This window comes from Mustela erminea, chromosome 6 (genome assembly GCF_009829155.1).
Source record: "Mustela erminea isolate mMusErm1 chromosome 6, mMusErm1.Pri, whole genome shotgun sequence".
Classification (NCBI taxonomy): Eukaryota; Metazoa; Chordata; class Mammalia; order Carnivora; family Mustelidae; genus Mustela; species Mustela erminea.
Window position 1 is genome coordinate 118,700,022 of NC_045619.1, and position 24,224 is coordinate 118,724,245.

Consider the following 24,224-nt stretch of genomic DNA (forward strand, 5'->3'; position numbering starts at 1 on the left):
AAAAGAAATGAAATCTTGCCATTTGCGACAACATGGATGGAACTAGAGCGTATCATGCTTAGCGAAATAAGTCAAGCAGAGAAAGACAACTATCATATGATCTCCCTGATATGAGGAAGTGGTGATGCAACATGGGGGCTTAAGTGGATAGAAGAAGAATCAATGAAACAAGATGGAATTGGGAGGGAGACAAACCATAAGTGACTCTTAATCTCACAAAACAAACTGAGGGTTGCTGGGGGGAGGGGGGTTGGGAGAAGGGGGTGGGATTATGGACATTGGGGAGGGTATGTGCTTTGGTGAGTGCTGTGAAGTGTGTAAACCTGGTGATTCACAGACCTGTACCCCTGGGATATAAATATATGTTTATAAAAAATAAAAAATTTTAAAAAAAAAGGAAAAAAAAAAGAAAATATTAGGAAGAGAAAATACATTTACAATTCTGTACTATATTTATTGAAAAAAATCCACATATAAGTGAACCTGCACAGTTCAAACCTGTGTTGTTCAAGGGGCAGTTATCTAGTTTATACTGTCTTGATATTTGGTAGGTCTAGCCTTCTTAGGCTGATCTCTTCCCCTTGGTTATACTTGGTCCTTTATACTTCCTTATAAATTTGGAATCTGCATATTGAATTATACAAACACACACATGTACCTGCACACACACACACACACATACAAAACTACTGAGATTGCTTTGAGAATATAAATCAGTTTGGAAAGAGTACCTTCTAATACATGAGCCTAGTATATTTCTCCATTGATGCAACTTCTTCCATATTTTTCAATAAATACTTAGAATTTTTTAAATGTTTCTGCTATTCTAGGGGTGCCTGACTTTCGATCTCAGGGTTGTGAGTTCATCCCCAGGTTGGGTATACAGATTATATATATATATATATATATATATATATATATATATATATATATATATTTCTCTACCCATTGAAATAATTGTGATTTCTCTCCCTTCAGGTGATAATTTGGTAAATTACATTACCTAATATAAAAGTTTAACCAGTCTTGCATCTCCCCAAGGAAGAAACTTGGTTCTGACATCTTACCCTTTTGAATATTGCTGGAGTTAGTCTGCCAACACATTGTTAGAATTTTTGCATCCATGATCACAAGTATTACTGACCAGTAATTTTCCTACTAGCCCTTGTTCTGGTATCAACATTTTGGAAGTCTTGTTAATTGAGTTGGAGAGTGTTTCCTCCTTTATTGTGCTGAGGCATTATTTCTGTAAAATTGGAATTATTTTTTCTTAACTATCTGGTGAAACCTGCCATTGAAACTATCTAGGTACTTTTACAATTCTTCGATCACTGTTCAGTGTTTTTAAAGTGCATAAATTACTTAATAGTATTTTGGTCTTTTAATATAATATTTCCCCCACTTGCAAATTATTTCACACAAAGCATTTTTTATTAGCATCCAAAAACACAGACAGAAGAAGGCCTTGAGCTTGATCATCTTTAAGTCTGGAATGGTTTGCACAGGAAGGGCAGAGGAGTCTCCAAGGTGAAAACAGAGGGAGGAAGACATTCTTTTTTAGAGAACAAGAGACTTAGTTTCCGATGTCCCAGACTATGTCTATCTGTTTATCATTCCAAAGAAAAAAAATTTCGGCTTTCATTTACCTAATTCATCTTCCAAAAAGAGAAAACAGGCCACTGCAGGGAGCCATTTCTTTTGACTTATCTCTGGCAACACCGTGCTCCTCCATTCTTCCCTGCATTTATAAGATTTTAAATTGCACGAGCAATTCACATTCATATTTCTCTGCACTGCCCGCAATTTTCCAATGAGTTAGACCAGCTCTAATTTATAGGCAAGGAAACTGATTTCCCAAATCAATTAAGAAACTCTCAGTAATGAGGCTGCAGAGCCAAGATCTGAATCTAAGAACTTGAGGACTGGAAGGGACTTCAGAAATAATTATGAGACTCCTTAGTTCTGCTGAGAAGGTTAATGAAATTCTGCCTTAGTGAGAGGCAGAGCCCCAGACAGAACCAAGTACCTGAGCCAAGATCAGGTCCCTTCCATTTCCTGCCAAGGTTCTCCCCCAGTTGGAGTCACTTCAGTGAAGTCACTTTTCTTGAAGCTCTGCAGGGAAGGTCAGGCTCGCTTTTTTTTTGTTTGTTTTAAGATTTTATTTATTTATTTTATTTGAGAACGAGAGCATGGGGGAGGGGCAGAGAAAAAGAGAGAGAGAGAGAGAGAGAGAGAATCTCCAGCCAACTCTCTGTTGAATGCAGAGCCCAACGTGGGGGCTCCATCTCAGGATCCTGAGATCAAGAACTGAGCTGAAACCAAGAGTCAGACGCTTAACCGACTGAGCCCCCCAGGCGCCCCCAGGCTTGCTTTTGTGTCAAGTCTGTATAGGGACCACTTCAAATCTCTTTCTCAGGAAGTAATGGGACTATTTCCCCAAGTAGTAACCCCTGGTTAAAAGGGTACAAGTAATCCCTTGTTGGTATAGAAAGTGGGCTAAAATCAAAAAGCTCAGAAACAAATGAATATTATATATTCTAAATCCATTTGTATTTTATAAAGACATTTTCAGATCATCAGCAGACTCACGTTTCTGTGGCATTTCCCAGTCTATAGAACACATCCTCCTGTGCTGTTCACTTACTCCAACCCAGCAAAACTTCCTTGAGTTGGGATTGCTGACACTGTCTTCGAGATGCTTGCACTGTGCCAAGGGAAGCAAACACAGGTACAACCTTTATCATGCATGACAGAGCCTGACACACGCGGGCCTCCTCTGGAGCTGGGGGTGCCAGAGCAGGGGCAGAGTGTGGCTGTTAGGAGCCCAGTCGTGAGCAGTCAGTGATCCTTCAGTAGGAGGCAGAAGGAAGGCACGTGCTCCACGTGTGATGGAGAGAATGGGCAGAGGCACAGAAACCGGAAGGAACAAGTCGGTGTGACACCGGGCTTAGTTAGGGCTTGGGCTCTATGGCAGGAGGAATTGGCTTTCACTTCCAGGGCTGCTGTTTAGTGGCTGCGGGACCTTAGGCATGTGCGTTCCCTGCTCTCTGCCTCAGTTTACCCACAGGGGAACAAGAGGTAATAATAAGGTTGCTGTGAAAGTTAGTGGATAAAACACTTAGCAGAATACGGGGTACGTGGTAAAGATCAGCGGCTGCTATTTCAGAAAGCCATCAACAGCCTACTGAAGCCAGCCAGGTTGACTGGAGTCCCAGCCTCTGTGATGGGCACATGGTACCTGATCATACAGTTGGCCCCTGATGGTTTCGCTTTCTGCAGCTTCCGTTACCTCAGGTCAACGTGGTCCAAAAGCAGATTCTCCCTTCTGACATAGCATCAGGCAATGTCTCAGCGCCTAGGACACTCACCTCACTTCATGCCGTCACACTGGCCTTTGGTCATCACACATACCACAAGAAGAAGGGTCAGCAGGCCCAAGAGGATATTTTGAGAGAGACCCCATTCATATAACTTTTGTTACAGTATATTGTTATAATTGTTGTATTTTGTTATTGTATTTTGTTACTATTGTTGTTAACCGCTTTATGAATTAAACTTTATCACAGGTAGGTATGAGTGGGAAAAAACTGTGTGCGCGCACACACACACACACACACACACACACGTGATTGATGGCTGCATGAATGACAGGGTGGAGCTGTGATCCTCACAACGCAGGCGAGGGACGGTTTGCCCAGTTCCCGGATGAGGAAAACTGATCGTCAGGCGGCTCCGTGACCTGCCCACCGCCCCACAGGAAGAGGCAGCCCTGGAGTCAGAGAACCTGGCAAAGCAAATGGGGGCAGGGGAGGTTTGGTTTACACTAGTTCACCTGGGACCAAGAACGGAAGATTAGGGTTCCGAGAAAAAAAATTCTAAATCCAACAGAGGAAACGATGATAATAATGACGATGTAATTAATGAATTACAATTCTAATTAAAAAGTTTTGAAAGTCCCGCTAATGCACACTAGGTGGCAGCATCTTGCATCATTTCCAGGACGGTAAAAGCAACAACTGCAGGCTCCCTGGAGGAGCTAAAGATTAAAATATCCTGACAGGGGTGCCTGGGTGGCTCGGTGGGTTAAAGCCTCTGCCTGCGGCTTGGGTCATGATCCCAGGGTCCTGGGATTGAGCTCCGCGTCAGGCTCTCCGCTTAGTGGGGAGCCTGCTTCCCCTCTCTCTCTGCCAGCCTTTCTGCCTGCTTATGATCTCTCTCCCTGTCAATTAAATAAAATCTTTAAAAAAAAAAAAAATATTCTGACAAAAAAGAGCTAATCCCAGTTGCAGAAGCCTAATGTCACCAATATCCCTATTGCCAACCCCGGGCATAGAAAGGGGTTTCATTTGGCACACACCCGTGTGTACACACACACACACACACACACAGGACTTGGCTGCTGCCTTTTTGGTTCAGGGCATTTTGCTCTTATATAAACGTTCAGTTGCCTGGGTGGCTAAGTCGGTTAAGCCTCTGCCTTTGGCTCAGGTCATGATCCCAGGGTCCTGAGATGGAGCCCCAGGTCCGGCTCCTTGCTCAGCAGGGTGTCAGCCTCTCCCTCTGCCCCTCCCTCTTCTTTGGAGCTCTCAAGTAAATAAATAAGTCTTTAAAAAAAAAAAAAAAGTGTGTGAGCCTATAATCGTGTTCATATGGGGACACAGACAAGACCATGCTGCTTCCTCGTAACACCTGAACTTGAACTTGCTTCATACATAGAAAAATATGTACATACTTTCATAGCTCCTACACTTTCCACATCCACCTTTGTCAAGGTCAACATGTGGGAGGCTCCTTGAGTGTGGGGGATGCTTGTTTACTGGCAGAGTCTTCCAAAGAGTATAAGCTCAAGAATGGGACCCTGTTCTAGTCCCCTTTTATCTTCATGCTGACTGGCACACACAGTGGGTGCTCACCACATGTTAATCGACTCAAAAAAAAGTGTGAGCACACAGTAGGGAGAGGACAGAGTGGGCTCAGGAAAGAATGAGTCTTCTTTGGATTCCCATCAATTTCACTGCCTGGGCTGACCGCCCTTCAACCCCACCATTCCCTCGCCCGGCATCTCTACGGCTCCCTGGGAGAGCCTCTCACTGCTCAGGCACAGAACAGGGCGTGGGGAGCGTAAGCAGGCATAGCACAGGCACAAAGCCACCGTGTATGAAGAGATAGGACGAAAATTAAACAGCACCACAGAAACAGCCAGCACAGCTTGGATAAATGTGACGCTGGCAAGAAGCCTCCAGATCTTGTGCAGGAAATAGAAGCCATTATAGAAAATTAGGTAAGAAATATTGATTCATTAGAGGCTTGAGGTTCCAAGTTTGCAAAAAAAAAGTACTCGCCTGGCTACATAATGTGTGATCAGCCGTTACGATACCGCTTTGGTCTCGCTATGTAAGAACGAAGGACAGATTGAAGGGAGAGTCTGGAAAGAGAGTGGGAAGGACAATGAGTTGTCTAGAGAAAGAAGGGAGGAGACTGCTTTGTGAAGACTCAGAGCGTATCCATAAGGGTAAACCATTCGCTTCCATTTGAGTTTATTCAAGTCTTGGTTATAGATTCCATCCCCTTGTCTAAAAAATAGAATGTGGAAGAGCAAGGGAGACCACTGCATTCCAACTGGAACCGGTCAGACCGCTGGTGGCCTTCCTGATGGCCCCGCGTCTCTAGCGGGCTCTGTTGGCATGACACACCCTGTGGATTCACTCGCACTTTCTGGGCTCTGGCTTCTCTGGGGGCGCTGCAGAGCACTCACCATGGCTGGCATTTCTATTCGTTTGTGTGATTCTTTGAGAAACACTTAACCTCGTCACTCGATTTTAAGCTCCAAAAAGGCAGGGACCAAACATGATTTTGCTCAGCACTGTATCCCCAGCACTGAGCACTGTGATAAAAAGTGGACCAAAGGGCGCCTAGGTGGCTCAGTGGGTTAAGCCTCTGCCTTCGGCTCAGGTCATGATCTCAGGGTCCTGGGATTGAGCCCCACATCGGGCTCTCTGCTCAGCAGGGAGCCTGCTTCCCCATCTCTCTCTGCCTGCCTCTCTGCCTACTTGTGATCTGTCAAATAAATAAATAAAATCTTAAAAAAAAAAAAAGTGGACCAACAACTCAGAGAGGAAATGCCCACTTGGCCAGAGCCCCATTCATGCCCGTGTACCCGCCCACTTCAGGAAGGGGGGGGACAAGCAAACCCCAACTCACCCACAGCCTAACCTGATGCACCCAGGAAGGTCTATGGAAATCAATAAGGACAGATGTTTCCTGACAACACTATGGTCATGGGGGTGGGAGGGTACTGTGGGCTGATCACCATCTCCCCCACCCCACCCCGGCCACTCCCCCTCCAACACACAACGTCTCTCCCATTGCTGATCTCACAAGAAACTGGGGTTTCAAACTGTCCAGTCTTAGTTTTGGAAGAAAGAGTCTGTGAAGCAGAGAGGAAGATCAAGGATAAATAAGATTCACATTTAATTCCAAACATTATCCGAACTGTTAATTTCCGCAGCCTCCCTCAGAGAACGTTGATGAGACCATCTAACACAGCCCTGAAACCATTGGATTTAGTGTGTTTATTTTCTTTTCTTAATTTGCTCCTGTGGTTCGCATCTTATAGGTGTCGATGTGGCGTTTTGTTTAGTACTCGTTATTATTTATTACGTCTTACGCGATGCCTTACCTCTGATTACAAACACCTCCAGGGCTGGAACCAGCTCCTCTCGAGGTAGCTGGTAAGCGGTTTTGGTAAGTAATTTTAGTTGATTGATCTGGCTGCTTATCTTTGGGAAATGTGGAGATCATTCGGGAAGGAAAGGGGCATGAAAAGAAAGAGCACACACAGGAACAGCCCTCTCCAGATAACAAAGGCACCGAGTCATCAAATTGAAGCCCATTTATAGTAGCCAGAAAATCACCTTCGCTCATTTGAGTTTACAGTGAATGTTCTCCTTGTTAAGGTCCTGGGATGGCTGTTACCTCCAGAGAGTCTCCTTCTGAAGCCTGATACTGGCTTGCAGTTCCTCGTGTAAGATTCTGGTCTGTCGGTTAGCAGCACATGTTTTAGTCATGCTACTTCCCTCCCCTGCTGGCACTTGGCTGACACAGGGGCAGGTATTTCCTGGAATCTCTCGAATGAATAGCCATCGGCAGTTGACCAGGGAGGTACCCAGGGGAGGGCACCTCAAGCCTCAATGGTGATGTCAGAGCGGGGAATGCTGTCACTTATGTTCTCTGTGCTGAGGCCCATTCTCACTCTCGGCCAGCCTCTACTAGGCCTTCATCAAAGGCCAAGAGTCATCATTCCTCGGTGCTTGGCTAGCTCCTTTTCCAAGCTTAAATCTTAAGCATCATCCAGGAGCAGAAGGAGAAATGAAAATATTCTTAGCAATACGATGAAGCCCCCATCTGGAAGCAAGGAAGAAGGTGAGCACAATTTTCGCCATCATCCGAGAGAGAACGTGTGCCAGGAAGACCGGGACTGGTTCCCCGGGATTTCCCCCAAGGTCCCCGTGTGCACAGGCCAAAAGTTCACCACTGAACTGCATTTCCTCACACTGCCAGGTACCTTGGCCTCGGCCAATAAAAATAATAGGAGGGGAAAATGTAGTTAGACCTGTAACCACTTCACCTTAAATTCTGGCAGCAAGGCATAAATTTAAAGGGGGGGAGCCCAGGTCTAGGTCTCTGTGCCACCATTACACAGCCGACAGAGCGCTAAAACCTTCCTCACTGCCATTCTGGAGCCCAAGCTTCCCTTTATTCCCTCCCTGGACCCTTTTTCCTTTGACTGGCATCAACTAGAAGTCTGTGTGCTTAAAATAATTGGATTCTTGGGCACCTGGGTGGCTCGGTTGGGCGACTGCCTCCAGCTCAGGTCATGATCCTGGAGTCCCAGGATCGAGTTCCGCATCGGGCTCCCAGCTCCATGGGGAGTCTGCTTCTCCCTCTGACCTTCTCTCTCATGCTCTCTCTCAAATAAATAAATAAAATCTTAAAAAAAAATTGGATTCTTGACCATTTCTTACAATGGACTCACTTTTTCTCTGCTAGTTTGGAACCCTGAAATCATTCTGTTGTGATTTCTCACCGTACCTGCACTCTACATGCAAATAATCATGAAATGAAAAGCGTTTAAATATGAGATAATTCTGTATGAAGCAGACATATTTTCCAACTTGTTTCTTTGCTTCTTATGCCTTTTTATTTTTTTAAAGATTTATTTATTTATTTATTTGAGAGAGAGAGAGAGAGTACGAGCAGGAGGGGCACAGGGAGAGGGAGACAGAATCTCAAGCAGACTCTGCGCTAAGCTTGGAGCCCAGAGCAGCGCTCGATCTCACAACCCTGAGGTCATGGGCAATGTGACCCGAAACCAAAAGTTGGACACTTAATAGATTGCAGCACCCAGGTGCCTCTGCTTCTTATGCCCTTTTATACTCCAGTGATTCATGAACATGTTCTTATTGTATAAAATTTTTAAATATAAAAATATACAGATAAAACACGGCAGCCCTCTTTTATTTCTGACCCCAACTCCCTTCCTTTCTCACTTTGACATGATCAATAAACTTCCAGTCCAGTCCTATTTGTAAGCATTCATATAGCTATATGGCTATATATATGTACTTTTTTATTCTTTTCATGTCAATGACATTATGCTATGTATTGTTCTGTAAGCTTGCTTCTTATATAACAGGTAATATAATAGACTATAATAGCAAATAGGGGTGTGATCTACTTAACCTAGTAAGCTACTATTACGTAGTTGGGTTCTCCTGAGAAATGCTGCAGCTGTATCTTTGACCTATGACCTTTGTGCACATGGATATTCCCAAAGGCCAATTTCCTAGACATGTAATGGTGTGTCGCAGGATATGTGTGTGTTAGAAAGCTTTACTGATGTATTACTCACAAACCATAGAAATTTTAGGTAGGTAGGTATCAGTATATTTTTATTAATATGATTATTAGTATAAAGAAATATGCCACCATCACCATGATTTTAAATGATTTCCATCACCCCCCAAAAGACACCTTATGCCCATTTGCAGTTGCTCCCCATTCCCATCCTAACCGCCCCCTGCCCTAGGCAGCCACTACAGTACTTCATCTGTCTGTTCTGGACATTGCATAAAAATGCAACCATACACCTTGTCGTCCTTAGTGTTTGCCTTTTTTCACTTAGCACAATGTTTTTGAGGTTTATCCATGTATCAGTACTGTGTTCCTTTTTCTTGCTCAATAGTATTCCACTGTAGGGATACACCAACCAGTTGCTTATCCACCAACTGACTGATGGACATTTGGATCATTTCCACATTTTGGCCACTGTAAATAATGCTGCTGTAAACATCTGTGTGCGAGACTTTGTTTTTGGGGTGTATATACTTAGAAGCAGAACTGCTGAGTCACGATAGATCTATGTTTGACATTCTAGGAAATTCCTAGACTTTTCCAAAGTGGCTGCACCATGTTATATTCTCACCAGTATCCTAGTCAACACCTATCTTTTTGATTATCTTCATTCCAGAGAGTGTGAAGTTACGTGTGTCTTAAAGTTGGCTTACCAATTTATGCTCCCACCAAAGTTGTCTACTTAATGGTACCTATTTTCCACATCCTCACCAATAATAGCTATTATCATTCTATTTAAGTTGTGCTCTGTGACTATTTGTGCTAAAATGTCTCATTTTAATTGCCTTTTGCTGACACTAGTGACACTGAGCATCTCTCCATACGTTAATGAACCATTCACATTTCTTCTGTCAACTGCCTGTTACATAGTTGTTCATTTTATTGGATTGACATTTGCAGACATTCTGTATGTAGACATGTAATAGACACGTATGTAATGTGTTATTCATTTGCTGCTGTACATGTAGTATATCTTAGTTACTTGCCTTTTGACCCTTAAAATTTTTTTTTTGTACAAAAATGTTTCATTTTCACTAGCTGTATTTGCCAGGCTTGCTTAGATAATGTCTTAAATGTCTTGCTTAGGAAAGCCCCTCCTATTCCCAGAATTATAGTTTTATTTTTATGTGAACACTTTAATAACTGGCAGTCAGTCTTAGAAAGACCTAGAAAGAAAGAAAAGACTTAGAAAAGTCTTAGAAAGATATGGTGTTAGAAAGAGGAATACATATTTGTTTGGTTCTAATGGCCCCAAAACTTTTCACTGGATTGTTTATCTTTTCTTAACTGATTTGAAATAAGATTCTGCCTTAATCAAAAAGTAAATTTCAAAATGTAAAATTTCTATTCTGTTCTATTGATCTATTTGTCTACTGTGGGCCAGTATCCACCCAGTTAAATTACTGCTGCTTAAAAGTGTGTTTTGATATACAGGCAGGCAAGTCCTTCCCTTTCATAATTCTTTTTTTAGAAAAGATTTTTCTTTTTTTTTTTTTTTAGGTTTATTTATTTAAGAGAGAGAGAGAGAGCACACGAGCAGGTGGGGGGAAGGGGCAAAGGGCAGATGGAGAAGCTGACTTCCTCTGCACAGAGGGAGCACGGAGCCAGACTCGAGGCTCCATCTCAGGACCCTAGGATCATGACCTAAGCCCAAGGCAGATGCTTAACCGACTTAGCCACCCAGGTGCCCCTCAACCCCTTGCTTCATAATTCTTAAAGGAAAATATGTCTGTAAATCTAAGTGTAATGGAAAGGTTTCTGGTTCAGTAAGACTCACCTAAAGGGTTAAAATGGAAAATCTAGGGTGACTTCATGTCCCCTAGATCTATCACTAGTAAAAGTGCAGGAGCACTTTCTCCACTAACAACTCTCCTGTGCACTCCTCATGCCAAACAGTGGTCCCCATTTCCATTCTGCATCAAGAGGAATCAGGACTCCTTGAAAGGCAAGTATATGTCTTATGTCGGGAAAAAAAAAATTAGGCTGATCTGAAACATCTTACCGTTGTAACAGAGTAAGGATACTTTCCTGTTAGAAGCAATATTTTATAAAACTCCGAAGACATAGGAATAACCTTCAGGGGTTGCCACTAGCCAAGTTACAAAATACTGAGCATCAAAAAAAAAAGGGAGATAAAAATTCTAAGAAGCTAAATCTACAAAAGGCCAGATTCATGATACCCAAAAGAGAAAAATGAATTTTAATACAAACTAAGGATGGATATGCTTAAAGAATTGTTTCTATATGGGAGTATTTTTGTTCTAAGAATATATATTTTTATAGAGCATGGGCAAGTGCTTATTTCTAGCTATCCATGCAGGAAGGAATAAATGAAGGAAACTCAAAAAAGTAGTATAACTAGAAAGAAGACTGATCGTCATTAGTGGTCATATGTCACATACAATAACCAAGTAGAAAAGGGGTCACTGATGAGACACAGTAACAAATTTAAATGGACAGAACAGTATGCCCAAGATAATAGCCAGATGTCTCAAAGAATTCGCCACGCAGAATTGATGATTCTTTATAGACAAAAATCTCAACATGATCCTACCAACTAACCTCAATATAATCCTACTGATCCTATAGGATATCGATAAGGAGTTTCTAATTTTCAATAATGCTAATAGACAAGATCAATGTATCATAAAGTTAGGACAAATAAAGCAATCCTGGCCACGCAAAATTAAATACTTCATTTCTGGGAAAGACACCAAGTTCCAAAAAATTCCAGATATTAAAAATCCTATGACAAAGTAAGTATGAATGAATTATAAAATGAATTGATCCAAGGCCTGTGGCTCATGGTTCAATTGGCTTTACACTGTGTGGCCAGGCTCCTTGTCCTTAGCTGGTGCTCTCAGTTAGTCTGGAGAATTCCTTTTCTTTAAGGCTTGGTATAAGATTACTATAAGCCCAGTAAATAGAGCAAGATATGACTGAATCCCTAGGACAATATGAAAATAAATATAGCCATAATAGTAGGAGACTATTCTTAAAGTAAAAAATTTTAGGGCATTAAGCTCATAAGTTGATTTGTAAATAGGTTTTTGTATGTTCTTTTTAATACTGTGTTAACACTGTATTCAAGTATGATGGCTAATTTTGTGTCAACCTGCCTGGGCCACAGGGTACCCAGATTAAACATTATTTCTGGGTGCGTCCCTGAGAGTGTTTCCAGAGGAGACTGATGTTTGGATCAGTGGGCCCAGTAGGCAGCCTGCCCCCCAACCAACGCACGGAGGGCCTGTGAGAACAGAACATAAGGGGATGCAAAGAGGTTTCACTCCCTCTCTCTCCCTTTGCCTGACTTCCGAGCTGCAACAGGGTTACCTGCTCTCAGACTGTGAGTTACACCTTCAGATTCAAGCTTAATTAATCACATCACTGGCTGGCTCTCCTGGTCTCCAGGATGCAGACAGCAGATGGTGGTATTCTCAGCCTCCATAATTGTGTGAGCCCACTCCTCGCGAGTCTATCTACCTACCTACCAATCAATCATATCTTTCCCTAACTCTTTCTTATTTCTTCTTGGCTCTGTTTCTCTAGGGAACCCAAGTTGCCACATCCAGCACGGTTCACATATTGTTTGAGTTTTGAAAGGTACAAAATAGGCATACTAAATCTGCAGTTCAAGAGATTTGAGGTAATTTAGTTTAAATTCACAATCAATGCTTAAAATGTCCAAGAAAAACCTGTTTGCTTCTTTCCTTCCTTGATAATTCAGCCACAAAGCTTATAGGCAGGGCCGGAGTGGGGACAGTGCTGAGTGAAGGCAGGAGATAGATTAGGTATGGGGTGGGGTGGGGTGTGTGAAAATGAGTAAGTACATGGAGGAGGCGTTCACTGTTAGAGAAAGAAGCTACACATACGGAAAGAGGAAAGCTAGAAGGTAGTACTAGGTTAGATTTGAGAGTATTAATATAAACTCATGATTTTCAATAACTAGAAACATAAAAATAAATATCAGTGCAGATGTGTAACTATATATTCACACTGACACACACAAATAGATTCCCCAACCTCAAGGGGCCTGGGAGCAACAAAACCCAAGCAGCAATCAGCACACCCTCAATAAATAACCAAGTGTCCTTTGTACTGGACTCTGGTTGGCAATTACCATCTTGCAGGATATCTAGAAACAAGTGGAAAGATGTTGAAAACATCCCTAGTTGATAGTCAGACTGCATCTTCTTAAGAGGAAACAAAAAGGAAGAAATTGTAATTGTGAGGCTACCTCATAAAGATTTTATTTACCCTAAGATCTTAGAAAGAAAACACTCCATTTCTCATTCTGCTAGTAAATGTAAGCCTGCCAGTTTTATTCTAATACTTTTTGGCTGCCCTTGGCATTTCAAATGTTATCAAACACTTTAACTGCCCGTTTTTCAAATCTATAACTCTTACTCTAAGAAACAAGCTAGCATAGAGTGGCTCTAGTTAACGCAGTAACAGCCTCAGAACTGCCCCCATGGGAAACTGCCTGCTTGCACTCCAAGAATGAAGCTATGGCACAAATCACTTTGGAGCCCCTCTGCTGCACTGGTCTTTAGGGCTCACAGTATACCCTTAGAGGTGGGACAGCTACACTGCCCTGAGTATATCTGATTTTCAAAATAGAGTCCAAAGACACTAGCAGTTCGGTCATCAAGGTGAGTAATGATTGGGGGCTGGAAAATAAAGGCACAGAGAGGCCAGAATCTCCCAACTATTTTAACTAATAGTACAAAGTCATCAAGTGTAGTGTTTCTCAAAGTAACTTTTTGAGGATAATGTAAATTTAGCTGAAAAAGCAGAATAACTTCATGGTCACACATCAGATATGTCATAGGTACGAGCTCACAGCATTAATAGATAGCCCTTACCAACATATATCTACACGGTCCTACCAAGCCACTTAAAATTCAGAATACTTCGATCTGAAGGGCTGACTGCAGCTACTAATAGAAGTTTTATACAAAAAGTAGCATGATCCCTTAGCATGAATTTGTTCGACACAGTGAACTGTCAGACTGACTGACAAAAGGCTCCAGAGGACATAACTGATTTGGGGCAGGAGGGAGAGCGCTCTCAAGAGGACGGTCACCAAAGAGAGACCTAAAACCCCCTTCCACCCCTTGAGCTGAATGCAGCACCCCCACCCTCAGTGCCAGACATCCATCTCCAACAGAAGAGACAAACACAGCTTCATGGTCCAAGCATGTGGTGATTTTTATTAAGAATAACTTTGGTTCTAAGAATTCCACCCTCAATTCTGTAATACTTTCCATTAAAAACAATTGTACAAGAGCAAATACAAAAAATATTAAATTATGAAAACAAATCCATTAAGGCTCCCTTTATATATATTATATACACTCAAACAAGTCAAGATTTTTCAGAGTAGAAGAATAAAGTCAACTGTTTGTTGTAGCTTAGAAAGCAACACTACTTTACTACCAGGAGACTAGAAAACACCGAACTAGTTTAAGAAAACCATAGAGTGGAAAAATGGAGCCATTTTGGTCAAAAAGTGGCTCAAAGCACAAAACTGCTTGTATGTTCACGAGTCCTAGGAGTTTGGACTGTCCAGTATGAATGCGTGGAGGAGAGACGGGCACGCTCTGAAACTCAGGCTTGTGAGCCTAGCTGATCTGACAACTTCAGAGAGCTTCTCACCTGTACATCCCACTGTTTGGTCATAAGACATCACTTCACACTATTTACAAGTCTTTTGGCCAGACTTTGTACTACTCACCACACGTCAGTGTGCAGACTGGTGAGCGAGACTGGGAGGGACATGTTTTTGTAATTCTTCTTCCCAGTGAGGAATGAATTCTGGGTAAGTTCTAGGAAGAGAATCGGTCCTGCTAACGGGGCCGCTCAGGGCCCTTGAGAATTTTATCAAGTGGCAGGACTGCTTTAAGGGCACAGGACTTAAGATCCAACATCCAGTTAGGTGAAAAGCTATGCGCCAGTCCTGAATCTTCATTTTGCAAATCTCATCATCAGCCCAAATACACAAAGAAAGCACTCCAATCAACGTGTGATCAGAAAGGTACTTAGAAGATGATCATTTAGCATACTTTCTTCTCTCAAAGCTTAGAGGGATGGAAAAAAAAGTTACCACTCCATCCTCCGAAAGCAAACTATTAGAGAGCAATATTTTATCTTAAGCATCTCATGTTTTTCATTAATACTTGCTGACAAGAAATCACCCGCTTCAGGTGTAACTGACATGTCCTCTGACTAGCTGTATATTGTCATCGTGGTTACCTTTATCTTGTTCACAAGAGGGTTGAATATGAACCTGTCAGCTATGAAAACTAAAGCATTCCCACAGAAAGCTAATTTCTACTATGCTTATTAGGATTAAAAGCTTGGGATCCAGTTTTAAAAGAAGTTTAAGATGACTCTTCACTATAGAAATGATTGGCTGGATCATCTCGATGGATGTTACAATCCATATAAATTCCTCCAGATCACCCCAAGTAGAATATACCCCTGCCCATACCAGCAGTAATAAAATGCATTTTGCGTCAGGATTTTGCTGCTCGCCTGGGACTTCACTTGGAGTAGCAAGCTGGCTAGCATGCGGAAGCTGGACAGCCTCTCCCCTCACCTCAGTGCTTCCTGAGAGGCAGGACAGTAGTCATCACCGCCAACAGGGCAGTGGAACAATCTTCACAAGAAAAAAAAAAAAAAAGGCAAAGCAATATGTGATCTTTGATCTGAAATTTTCAAAACTTGGATTTAATGATACTCAAAATGTACAAATGCTACCAACCTTCCACCTAGGCCTCCTAGAGACCAACCTACATTTGTTTCACATTAAAATACCCAAAGAACTCCTCCTCGCCCAGCTCCCAGTGGGAGCGCCCCTCACAGTGCTCTCAAAGATTTGTACCCTCTACTTTTGACACTGAAGTTGGGCAATATGGACTAGTTTTTCTTCTTCAATGAACTGGGAGACTGTTTCATATACAAGGACTAGCTCAGCAAGAAATTCAAAAGCGAAACAAAACAAAACGAAACAGAATTCTAACAGTTATCAAAGCAATAGGTGGATTTATGTGATGTTCCTTCTCCAAACTGGAATGTCATCATGGAACATTCTAGTATCAGAGAACGCAAAGGAATTAAAATAAGATCAAGATGAACATTTATGTGTTTTTCTGTATCTTTTATATGTATTTGTTTCCATATTTTTATGATTTTTTTCCCATATTTTTAACCTTCTCAACCTATTTCTGAATCTGAATGTCAACGAGGGTAAAAGCTGTGCTCAATATTAATACTCTCGGGTCTCAATATAACACAGGTCCAAGTGTAACGAAATGGGACAGCTCTGGAGTCTCAAAAGGGACTTTAGACATGTTGGGTGTAACAGGTCAAATACCGTCCTATCTGATCTAAATTATCTAACAGAAAACTAAAGGAAAAAACAAAACACATTTTCTTTAGGTTTTAGAAGAAAAAAGGCTCTATGCCCCCATTAAACTTGGATTAGAAGGAAAAACCAAGTAGTGCAACTTTCTAGAATTTATTCCAGTGTCCTCTTTCTTTTTTGCTGTTGTGGGGTTTTTGTTTTTGTTTAAGTCTTTGAACACAGGTTCACTTATCCCAACTTAAGTGCTGGTCAGCATCCTTCGTTTGGCGAATAGGAATCGCAACGGTCACAGATCATTTATCCACCCAGATTGTAGGAAAACCAAAACCAAATCCTTCTTAAAATAACAGCTCTCTGCTGGCTGGGCTTCTCGCCAGGGGCTTCGGCCCTGAGATTAAGTGTTGAGGAGGCGCGTGCTCACAGCTTCCCCGCGTGATGGCCCAGGCGCGCCGTCTCCGTCGCTGGGGCCTACGACTCCTGCACTTGGGCCACTTCTTGGCCTGTTCTCCTGAGATTGCCTTTAACCTTCACAAACTCTGGGGCATTTTCTTGTTCTTCTTGTAATTTCTGCTTCTCAAGTTCAAGCTAAATGAAATTCAGAAATAGGAAAATTATTTACATACTAAGAGCCTTTCCAAAACATTCCTTCACTTTCCAAAGTCCCTAACACCTTCTGTTTCCCAGTGGAAGACATTCTCTCCTGGTCTCCATCTTACATGGATATACGCTCGTCTGCACACGGGCCCTGGGCTCATCCTGTGTGGGAGCAGCAACCCCCTGGTTGGTACCACCAGCAATACAAGAGACGACGAGAACCCGAAATCAAAGCTAAGCAAACAAGCTCCTGAGACCAGGGCACAGTCGGCTCTGCGCGCAGTTTCGGAGAAGTTGAATTTCACTCAATTGCTTGCGCTCCCGACACTCTGCTATGAGTTCAGGGATATTCCCCAGTTTGGGCTTTTGCCTCCTGAATCTCTTCTAAGTCCTCAGTAGAATCCTTGTCTTTACTTTGAATGTATGTTAGCCCATTTGCTGACATTCTGTCTCATATTTTCCTTTTGTGCAATACATTTACATCTAATAGGTCTGGCAAATTCTGCTCGTTCCAACAGCCTTATTTCTCAGAACAGAAAAGATAACTTTGGAGGTGAGTCAAACAGAGAAAGACAAACACTGCATTATCTCTCTCATATGTGGAATCTAAAAAAACCCCAAAATTATAAAAGCAGAGAGTAGGGCGCCTGGGTGGCTCAGTGGGTTAAGCCGCTGCCTTCAGCTCAGGTCATGATCTCAGGGTCCTGGGATCGAGTCCCGCATCGGGCTCTCTGCTCGGCAGGGAGCCTGCTTCCTCCTCTCTCTCCCTCTGCCTGCCTCTCTGCCTACTTGTGATCTCTCTCTGTCAAATAAATAAAAATTAAAAAAAAAAAAATCTTTAAAAAAAAAAAAAAAAGATTTAAAAAAAAAAAAAATAAATAAAAAAAAAATAAAAGCAGAGAGTAAAACGGTGGCTCCCAGGGGCTGGGGAGGTGGGAGAGATGCTGTTTAAGGGAATGTACTTGCAGCCGGTAGATGCGGAAGTCCTGGAGACCCAACACACAGAACAGTGATTACAGTCAACAAGACTACTATGGACATCCAACTTGCTGAGTAACTAGATCTTCACTGTTCCCAGCACCAGGAGAAATGCAGCTCTGCGATGTGACAGAAGTGCTAAACATACCTCCGTAAAAATGTACCAGGTCAACACGCTATGTGTCTTAAAGTTACACAATACTGTCAGAATTCTCTCAATAAAGGAAAAAACAACTTTTCATCCCCATTACTCTTACCTGCTCCAGCTTCTGTTGCCGTTTTAATAGCTCTATTTCCAAGTCAGATTTCTTCTTTTGTGCTTCTTCTTCTTTCTGCTTTATTACTTGATCTCGTTTTCTCTTTTCCATAACTTTCTGCAATTCTGGCTTGTTTTGAGGGGCAAGACCCCTGCAAAAAAAGAAAGAAAGAAAGAACAAAATTAGAAAGTCTTAATCTAAAAAAAGAAAAGAGAAGAAAACAAAGTTTTAATCCAATGGACACATCCTTCATAAATAGAAATTTAGATTAAGGTATCAGCCACAGAAAACGAGTCTACTAAATTAGCATTACTGTGATGCCTACTACCAGTTAGTCAACACTGGTGGTACCAGAAATTCATGAGCATGAAAGAAAGGGCAAGAACAACTTCCAAGAGTAAGCATAATCCACTCATTCAATAAAAATGTATTGAGTACCTACTGTGTGCCAGATACTAGCCTATGCAAAGGTTAGTGAGAATGGTTTGGGACGGGGAAGGCTGGAACGGCATGCTCATTCAGTGGGGGTTATGATCCCTCATGATGACGATGGAGATGGAGAAGATGGCGGAGATGGAGAGGCCAGAGATGGTGGAGATGGTGATGATGGAGATGCCCAGAATATGAAGTGCGTCCACATGAAGTTTTAGGGGAGGCTTCCCAAGATGGAGCCCCCGATCCCATGTACTGAAAGTAGCCAGAGACAGGCTAGCACAGAAATTTAAACAGCAAAATGGCCCTGGACTCCTCTTCCAAAATTCTCAGATTTGTCAGAGAGCTCTTGAATATGTGCAGGTACATCTGAGATGTCGTCAGCTCCCGGGGTCGCATTGCCACGGGGATCTCTGCTCCCAAGACTCCCAGTGCTCCTTGCAGACCACTTTGGATGTGTAGTTTACCACTGATAATGGACGGACATCAGGCTGCAGGGAAGGTCTACATTTCTGACAGAGAAATAAGGCTGCCATCTCTTCAGATAGGCAGAAACAAAACCAAAACTTAGACCATTCACTAGCAACCCTCCACCCAGAATCTCTGGGGTAATTCAAGGGCATCTCCTTAGATGAAATATCTTTTGGAATGTCTAGATGGAATGTTAGGCAGGACACTCCTTGTCTCTAGTTTTCTACCACTTCCTCAAGACTTCTCCATCCAGGCTTTCAAGGTGCTGGCTTCGCCAGCCTACCTTCTCCTATCTTTCCTTTCTCTGTAGCAAGTCTCCACTAGCTCTAAGTCATCTCAACTTGATATTAACATTTACTAACAGCCTTTAAAATAAAAATGAAACCACAAAATAGGAAGAACACTGTCAGTTTCCGACAGCACAGGGCTTAAGTGACAGTGTGCGTAGTCACTCGCATGCATCCACGCACGTGCACACTTGACCCAACAGGGACTCAGGCTTTTCTGGGCAGCAAGAGGGGCCCTGATGAATCCACTGAACTGAGATGGGTCCAGGCACTCTCCCATGGTCCTGCTGATGGTGACTGCTAGTCTGTAAATCAGGAATGTCTACCTGAATGGTTGTTCTCTAAACTATGTCAATCAACCAATGTGTCTCAGCATCTAGGAGTCATCTGAGTAACCATTAAATCTAACAATTTCCGAGGTGTATGCTCTCAGCAACACGCTCATCTCAATGTTCTTTCGAGCTCACACTATCATATCTGTGAATGAATTCTCAATTTCACACTTCTTCATTTATCTAACTATAATTTTTAGAAATTTGGCATCTCTTCTATCTAAATCACCAGTTTTTCAGAGTTGTGGTTTACAGACTAAAGATCAGTATATTCCATCACTACAGATAAAGGATAGTCAAAATAACATACCATGTCTCCACTTTCCCAATTTTATACAAAAGCAGAACTTTTGATAAAAAAGGAGAAAAATACTAAAATTCATTCCAAAAAAGGAGGCAAAAGACATGTGTAACTTTTATAATTTATTTACAGTTTGTTTTGCAGTTACTAAGATCTTAATGATGTCGACAGAAGTATGGACAGACGATTCTGGAAATTAAATATTACGTGCAATAAAAACTGCTTATGGTACTTTGCTCACAACAAATAGAGGAAAATTTGTTTGTAAATAATCTCAGTGAAGACCTGCTTAGTTTCATGATTATTAAAATGCCTCAGTATGATACAACAGACAGAATTAAGGGATTTAAATTTGAGGATTAAGAATTTAGCTATCTGCATTCATTTAAATTTCAAACATTTTCCTTTCCCTTTATTTCACTGACAAAATTAACCTCAACGGTTATTAAATTCTCCCGGATTATGCAAAGGCTGTTGAACAAACTTTGATGTATGAACACTAAGCTGACATTCTGTTGCAGCCTATGAATGGGTTTAAGTAATATCCAGTATTCATTTTCTAGTCAAAGATTTCACACAATGGTGGCAGTAAGATAAAATACTTAGTCACAGAAGGCTCAGGAAAATGGTGCTTATCTGATAAATGCTCTGCACTTACAGCAGTCAAAAAGTCATACAAATTTAGTTAATATTTTATCACAGCAGATCACTTCACTTTCTGTGCTGAATGGAAAAAGTCAAGCACTGCCCATATGATTCTGAGTCAAAAACTGGACCAGATTACAGAGAGAGTGTCCAAAGACAGAAACGAGCCTCTCTAAATCTCCTAAAGACTACAGTGTCATTCTGTGCACGGTTAATAGTTGATTTGCTTTAATTAATTGTGACATATAATTAACAAGTACTTGCAATTCCTTTATGACTGATAGGTACTCAAGTCCTGGTGGCTTTGAACAGCTCAACACCAACAGTTATTTCTGAGTCTGCTTCCTGTGGCTGTGATGTGACAGAAGGCCAAGACAATTTTTTAGAATACGTGCCCTAGGGGCACCTGAGTGGTGCAGTTAGGTCTAGCATCTTACTCTCAGTTTTGGCTCAGATTGTGATCTCAAGGTTGTGGGATCGAGTCCCATGTCAGGATCCCCACTCAGCATGGAGTCCATTTAAGTTTCTCTTTCCTTCTCCCTTGCCCCTCCCCCATCTCTAAAATAAATTAATTTAAAAAATTAATATGTGTTCTTTACAAAATAATGGGTTAGGTAATATATACATGTAAAATAAAAAGTAAAAGCACACCCAAACTCCTCCTGTTAAACAAATCTTGGGAGCACCACTTACCTTGTATTCTGTGTGGTCAGAATTGTACAAGGTAGAGGCCCTGGCCCCATGATGGTTCCCATTCCCACACCCAGAGATAACTGAGAGTCTGGTCTGCGTTCTTCCATACTTTCTACAGCCTTGCAGATCATGTCCTCATTCTTCCCAACATCTGCCCAAGACCTCACAGTACAGAGGTCCCCAAATTTTCCCACTTCCCTGACAGACATTTAGGTTGTTTCCCATTGTTCCCTGTTAAAAACAGTGAGGCAATGAACTTCCGTATACATGTACACTTACACTCTTATGTAAATATTTCTGTTGGCCAGATTCACAGACGTAGAACCACTGGCTAAGCTTCTACACATTTTATATTTTGATGGGTATTGCCAAACTGCCCTCCAAAAAAGGCTGCAACAATTTATATTTCCACCATCAGTGATGAAATGTACAGACAACTTTTAAAGTTGTGTTTTATATTTCACATAAACCACTGAGTACATCCAGGGGCAGACTGGAAGGGTCTACACTCACTCCACCTCTACCCCAGAGGCATAAAGCCCCTAAAGGGGAAATTCCCTCCTCACCTGGGAGCATGTGGAGCCAGAGGCAAGGGCTGGCTCAGACCCTAACAGAACAGCTCCCCTACCCACACAGCCAAACATCTCCTGGCCCAATTTTTTATTTAGGATGGAAAGGGAGGGTTGTTTTGGATTTCAAGCCCTTCACCTTTAATCTTGGAATCCTCTGCTATGGCCTGTCTTATCTACATTTTTGCTTTGAGCCATTTCTACCTGCAGGCATTCTAAATGCAAAGACTTCTAACTCAGTTTCCCGTGTTTTTTCCCCACCTGATACAGCAGCAAGTATCTACTGAGGAACTCTATGTTTAGCAAAGCACGTAAGATGAAGATGGACTAAAAACGCAGGGAAGTAGAAACCACTGACTGGAGGATACAAGCCAAAGAACCAATTTTAGGGATGTGTTTAAGTGACTGGGTATTCTCTAGGTGTGGCCAAAAGTACTCATTGTAGAGAAGACGGAATCCCTGTAAGTTATATAGGAATACCCCTATATTTTTAAGACTTCCTGAATGCTCATCTTGAAATAATGCCTCTTAAAATAATGTCACTGGGAACACCTACAGAACCGAAGAACCTGACCAAGGATCCTCATAATTAGACCTAATGGCAGACTGCAACCAGCTCAAAATGTAAAGACTTTTAATCTGAAACTAACCAGTGACTGCTTTTATCTTATGATCTCTAAATAGCACAGGGAGGGAAAACTGAATGGGAAGAAATCAGAGAGGGAGACAAATCACGAGAGACTCTGGAGTCCGGAACCAAACTGAGGGTTACAGAAGGAGGGGGGTGGGGAGTAACAGGGGGTGGGGGAAGGGCACATGTGGTGATGAGCGCTGGGTGTTATATGCAACTAACGAATCATTAAACACTACGTCAAAAACTAATGATGTATTATATGTTGGCTAATTGAACATAATTTAAAAAAATAATAAAAATAAAACGTAACCTCAAAAGTTCTGTGAAACAACTGCTCCAGGGCTTTGAGCCAAATTTGTGTCTCTAAAGAGCAAAGGTACAGGGCTCCACAGAACACTCGCGTCGTGTGGATCTCACTGCTGTCTCCCTCGCTTTTCTCTTCTCTTCTTTTTTTTCTGACCAATATTATTACTCTACTTGACTTATCTGTATGAACTACCTTTCATTTTATGTTTATTCTCTGAGTTTTCTCTTATTTACCATGTCAAATAAGGGTGACCCCAAGATAACACACACTGGGTTACTGGAAAGATCACTGGATAAGATAAAATAGAGAAGGCCCTTTACAAATTGTAGAAAAGCAAGCAGACTTTTGTTACGATACAAACCAGTAATCAAGTACAATTATCCTTTAACCAAACATATTATCCATGTGAAACTTCCTGTCATTTGGCACAAAAATTTAGAAATAAAAACCCCACAGTCCCTAGCAAGTATATTTAATGGAAAACAAATAAAAGAAAAAAACTGTTGGAGAGGTTTCACTTCACAAACCAGGTGTATTTCTAACGACAGGACTGTACCAAATTAAGACCTTATCTTGAAAGACCCGAAAACGTAGGATGAGATATATTCATTTGATTTTTTGAAACCTTCCTTCTTCCTGCCTTTTCCTTCTTTTGCCCTTTAGGGAAAAAGAGGGAAAAGCAATGGGGAGTTCCTGACAACGCTCCATGGAAAGTGGAACATGGGCTAATTAGCATTTATTATACAGCAGTCATTTTAGTAGGTATTCATATATGTTATTATTTAAGTTTTAGAAGAAACATATCTTTATCTTCCACTTTATAGATGAAGACACATATCTCAGGAAGGGGGAACTTGTCCCAGGTCAGAAAGATAGGTCAAGTTAAATGGCAAATGTGGATTTACATGATTTCCTCTAATCTCAAAGGACATCCTCTCTACACTATAGTACTCAAGGGAACAGAGCGTTCTCTAAAATTACTTGAGCTGGGCTAACTAAGGAGTCAACTGTGTAATAAAGAAAGAAAAGAAATCATGGACCAGAGAAAATCAGACAGAAGGGGGTCCATTTTCACAGAGAGTGCCTATTCTAGAAAATCTGGCAACAGATTCAATCATACAAACCTTTATGTTTTAGAGAGCTATAACCCGGGGTGCCAAATATATTTTTGTAGCCTGTAATTCAGAGAACAGTTGTTCTCCCAATTTTGGTTTTACCTTCGCTTCTATTCGGACTTGGAGCCTTTTCACAGATATAATAGGAAAACACACAACAAAATCCAGTTTGAGCTAGAATGTCCTTCAGAGATGTCCCCTACTCCCATTTTACAGATAAGGGAACGGAGGTCCATGAATGAAAAGACAATCAGGAAACTAGTTAGTGGTGACTGCTACTCTTTAGGAGTGCATCAAACTTCTTCTTCTTCTTTTTCTTCTTCTTTT

The 24,224-nt window shown here is 41.7% G+C and overlaps 1 protein-coding gene across 6 annotated transcripts in view; it reads right to left on the reverse strand.

Annotated features, from left to right (window-relative positions):
* Window positions 1-14,099: 14,099 nt before the first annotated feature.
* FAM107B (family with sequence similarity 107 member B) overlaps window positions 14,100-24,224 on the reverse strand; it is a 73,473-nt gene continuing 63,348 nt past the window's right edge. For all 6 annotated transcript variants that reach the window (XM_032349467.1, XM_032349464.1, XM_032349468.1 and 3 more), the window contains 2 exons: window positions 18,112-18,262; window positions 14,100-16,867 (listed from right to left, as the gene is read on the reverse strand). In XM_032349467.1, coding sequence (XP_032205358.1) covers window positions 16,751-16,867; window positions 18,112-18,262 — 268 coding nt within the window. In that variant the 3' untranslated portion in view covers window positions 14,100-16,750. The remainder of the gene's footprint in view (window positions 16,868-18,111; window positions 18,263-24,224) is intronic.